General features: G+C 40.4%; 1 protein-coding gene across 1 annotated transcript; it reads right to left on the bottom strand.

The window, feature by feature from the left end:
• Window positions 1-3,350: 3,350 nt before the first annotated feature.
• On the bottom strand, window positions 3,351-4,019 carry LOC112942687 (claudin-8-like). Its single transcript, XM_026033673.1, has one exon. It carries the CDS (start codon window positions 4,017-4,019, stop codon window positions 3,351-3,353), a length of 669 nt encoding a protein of 222 aa, XP_025889458.1.
• Window positions 4,020-4,238: the final 219 nt, after the last annotated feature.

Here is a 4,238-nt window from a genome sequence, read left to right as displayed (position 1 = left end):
CAAAGTACAACACATGAAAACCCGAAGCAACATTTTAGTAATCAGCACAAATGGCACCCACATATAAGGCTTTTTCTTCTGAGAGAGAAGCCCAGTCAATAGGCATTATTCATGCCCTGCTTCCTCTTGGTCCCCTGTCACATAGCATGTAGCCACTGCTTCATTCGCACGGTCTCCCTGAGCCCTGTGGTGGAGAGGTGGCACTTGTCCCTGAATGTCTTCATGGTGTTACTGACATTCCTGAGCATCCTGCACCCAATTCAAGCGGGGAAGTAGAGGCCTAAATAAGTCATCTAAATAAGCAGCAAAAGCTGCCTTAGATACATGGAGGTACTTGAGAGCCGGTCTGCCCAGACAGCATCCCAAATGGACAAGGGCCCTTGTGGAGCAGACTAGAAGGTGCAACCATGGGTCCCAGGGACCAGTGTAAGCCCCTCCATTGCTCCCCTCACCCACCTCATTGCTCCCCTCCCCAAGTTTAATCCCTTCAGACATTTTACAAGCAACTGCAATTTATTTCCCATGCTCATCCACAGTTTCGTATTAAATCCCTTAAATCTTCCTGCTCTTTCTCACACCTCCACATTGCAACTCCAAACTAGTTGGGGGGGTTAGGAAAGGGAGGAAAAAAAGCTCATTTTCTCCCTTAAAAAGCAGCTGGGAAGCAATCTCCAGTCAACACCCAAGGCCAGAGAGATTGACCTTAGTGTGGTTTTCCCATGCATCAGAGACTGTGCACAGAGATTATTCTTTAGAGATGCAGGTGCGCGTATACAACTTACTCAGATAAGTGTATTCCTCTTGTAGAGACATATTTTATGATTAGAGGTAAAAATATTTTAAAGGGATTTTCGTATCAGCTTCCTCTAGAAAGGAACTTCTGCTCTGCTCAAAGGGAGAAAGTGGATCAGCCTGTTACATCCCTTGCTACATTTGGGGAGGAACTTCTCATGAGAAACTTATTCCTTCATCAAACTCAGGAGTTTATTGCCCAATCTATTAAATGTATTTGCATGAGTCTAAATTGATAAATCACATCATGGGAAATTGTCATTTGTGTCCATAAAAAAACAGACAGCTAAATAGCAACCCAGCTTGGCTGTATATTTGGAATGAAGGTCAGATTCCAAACCCCCACACAAAGATAAAGTTATTTACTTTACAAATTTTACAAATTTTGTTTGAGAGAAAAAAAGAGAAAGATGGTATAATACACAGCTGTCAAGTTTTAAAGTTATGCATAAAAACCTAGGTGTTCTTTGAAAATAAATGCTTCAGACAAATCAATTTTATCTTTTAACTCTTTGAAAAAAAAGTTCCCACTATAGACGTCACACCCAATTCAAATTTGATTTCTAGATGAAAACACTGATAGGGAAAGCAGTCAGTATCCTTTAACTAATGCTACAGAAAGCTCCTCTTAATTATTTCTTAAGCTCATATTTCTACATAAAGTTGCATTACATTGTATACATCATCATATAAACTCATGTACCTACATATTCATATGTATGAATTTTGCATGGCAAATATCTTCATCCCTTAGTGCATTAATCACAAATATAGTAGTCAAATGAATCAAAAAAGGTGGAATTCTTGCTTACTAGGTGAATAATTATTATTAAGCAAATTAAATATTATAGGACATAGACACAATAAAATAGTAGGGAGAAGACCTCAGGGCAGTTATTAGGAAAATCAACAGAATGATGCCACTGAAATGAGCTGTCAGTTCCACCCACTGGCAGCTGGTGTGGCAAGTACTGTGTATGCCACACATATGGTGGCATCAGCAGCTATAAGTCAGCATTAAACAATGTATTTTAGTACTAAAACTCTACTAAAAAATGTTCTTTTAAATGCTCACCTGGAATTAATAAGTGCTGGTTTGAGTCTTCACATAGTGAGTAGAATATATTAAACTTGTTTTCTGGTGACTGCAAAATTCTCACTAAAAGATCTGAGCTGGTTGTCTTAAATGCAAATGCACATTAGCTAATACATGTAATGAATATCCGTGTTCGACAGTACTGTTTCATTTAGGTTCATCTGAAGTCAAGTTAATGAAAGACCTTTTTAATTAAATGCAGCTTTTCATGTTCCTCTTCAAACTGAACAGTCAAATGAATATACAGAGTCATTGCTCTGCACAATTCAAAAAGTCATTAAACTAGGTTTTCAGATACCAGTCGCAGACATAGAAAAGGATTAGAGTATCTGTGTCATAAAATTATCAATGAATGGTACAAGGCACTACTGTTGTGTTTATAACCAGTGAACACAAAATCTGCTTTGAAGTTGGCCTCCCTTGTTTTTTCTCTTATTAACATTGTGACATGCATGCTTTCAAAAGCAGGCTCTGTATCTTCAGATGTAAAAAATGAAAGGGAGAGAAATGCACAACTGCAAACAAATACTGTTGGATGTCACAGAACTGACAGAGAGGCATCAGGTTTCTCAGTCTGCGTCTTGCAATAATTCTTGCAAACATAGAACTTTACCTGGAACAACATTAGGGCTTAGGTTTTACAGGTGTGACAGAAGATGTGAGAGGGAACATTCCTGCTGGCAGGAATGTGAGGATTAGACATTTACATTTCTGGTTTGTTTAATTATACTTGACATTAGCCCAGTACTTTAAAGTGCATGAAGATAGATGACCTATCCTGCATTTTAAGATGAGGACATGCTACCTACAGAACAAGAGAAGCCATAAAAGATAAGATACAGTAGGCAGTGGAAAAGCTATTATATTTATGACAAAGTCTGGTGCGGTGATTATGAATTTTATTATTCCATAAGTTGTATTCTGTACCCTGCAGAAAGAATAAAGCTACATCAACCCCACAAACACCTGTTAAATCCATTGACTAATCATTGAGGACTCTGAGGGAGAAGCATGAAAGCTGGTGTACCAATATTGCAACTTCTCCTTTCAGTTCCTTCAACCATGCTGATAACACTGTGCTTCCCACCAGTGTCCTAGAGCAGTCGTTACAGAGACTTCAGCTTAAAGAGTAGTGCAGCCTTCACATACCACGGGTTGCAGGGAGGGGAATGGTTTTATTATATAGTAGCCACCTTCTTCCAGCCCAGCCATGATCTTGAGGGACTCCCTACTGCTGTTGTTCCTATGCTAAATTTCATTTCTACAGAGTGAGAGATTTTTCTTCTGAATAAGCTCTGCTGTAATGCCCATATAACATCTTCTAAGAGCGTGTTAAAGAATAAATATATATGTACAGTTAACAGTAAACAGCAAATGAACAAAATTGTTCCTCCATTAGAGGATCACAGTTTAATTAGGCACTGAAGTCAGTCAGTACATATCAACATGCTAAGCAGAAAGGTCACACATAGGCATGCATGCTTAGGGATTTTCCCCCTGCAAAGTCACTTTTCTGCCATCTGTGACGGGAAGATGATGAGTACCTGGTTTTGGGGGATGTATCAGCTGAGCACCAGAAGATACAATACATTGTTCCTGCAGTGATAAGAAGAGCAGAGCTCACCCAGCCCACGTAGAGAGCAGCTCCGAGTTCCCGCTTCAGTGGCACGGGGACATTCGGATCATAGAAGTCGCGTATGATGCTACCACCAGTCCAGGACACTGGGATGAGAACAAGGACACCCGTCAGGAGAAAAGCAATTCCAGCTGTCAACATGAAGACACTGATGGCCTGGGCATCCTTCTTGGTTTGACGAGTGTACTTCACACCAGCAATGCCCATCAGAAAGGCAATGATTGACAGTCCTATAGCAAGGCACATGAGGGCTCTGAACACCTCCAAGGATGGCGAAAGCGCCAAGAGGGAGTCATAGAATTTGCACTGCAGCCTGATCCCGAGCTGACTGATGCAGTCCATCCACAATCCTTCCCAGATGGTCTCAAACACTACAATGTTGCCCTCAATGAACGCAGAAACTCTCCACTGAGGCATTGCTGTGGTTGCCAAAGTCCCAACCATGCCCACACCTCCAAAGATGAGCCCAGTGATTTGTAATGCACAGCAAGACATGCTTCTTCTGAAAAAAATACGTCAAAAAAAGTGGCCTAAGAAGTATTCTAAAATAAGTCTCTTCTAAAAGTAATATAAAACTTGAGAGTGAATATTTTGTCTGGTAGTTTCCTCATATGGCAAGTCTCTGGGGTTTTCTAAAAGCAGCTCCATTTTGCAGTTCAGACAGGTGAAAAACCATTTCTTGTGTGGCTAGGAGGACTCGCTATTTATTTGGTT

The sequence above is a fragment of the Nothoprocta perdicaria genome, unplaced genomic scaffold, assembly GCF_003342845.1.
Source record: "Nothoprocta perdicaria isolate Ctin4 unplaced genomic scaffold, notPer1 scaffold_130, whole genome shotgun sequence".
Lineage (NCBI taxonomy): Eukaryota > Metazoa > Chordata > Aves > Tinamiformes > Tinamidae > Nothoprocta > Nothoprocta perdicaria.
The sequence above is the reverse complement of the archived record's forward strand: the minus strand, read 5'-3'. Positions and strand labels throughout refer to the sequence as shown.

Bases quoted from the DNA above. Each gene is read 5' to 3' on its own strand.
- LOC112942687 (XM_026033673.1), bottom strand. From the start codon at position 4,019: ATGTCTTGCTGTGCATTACAAATCACTGGGCTCATCTTTGGAGGTGTG.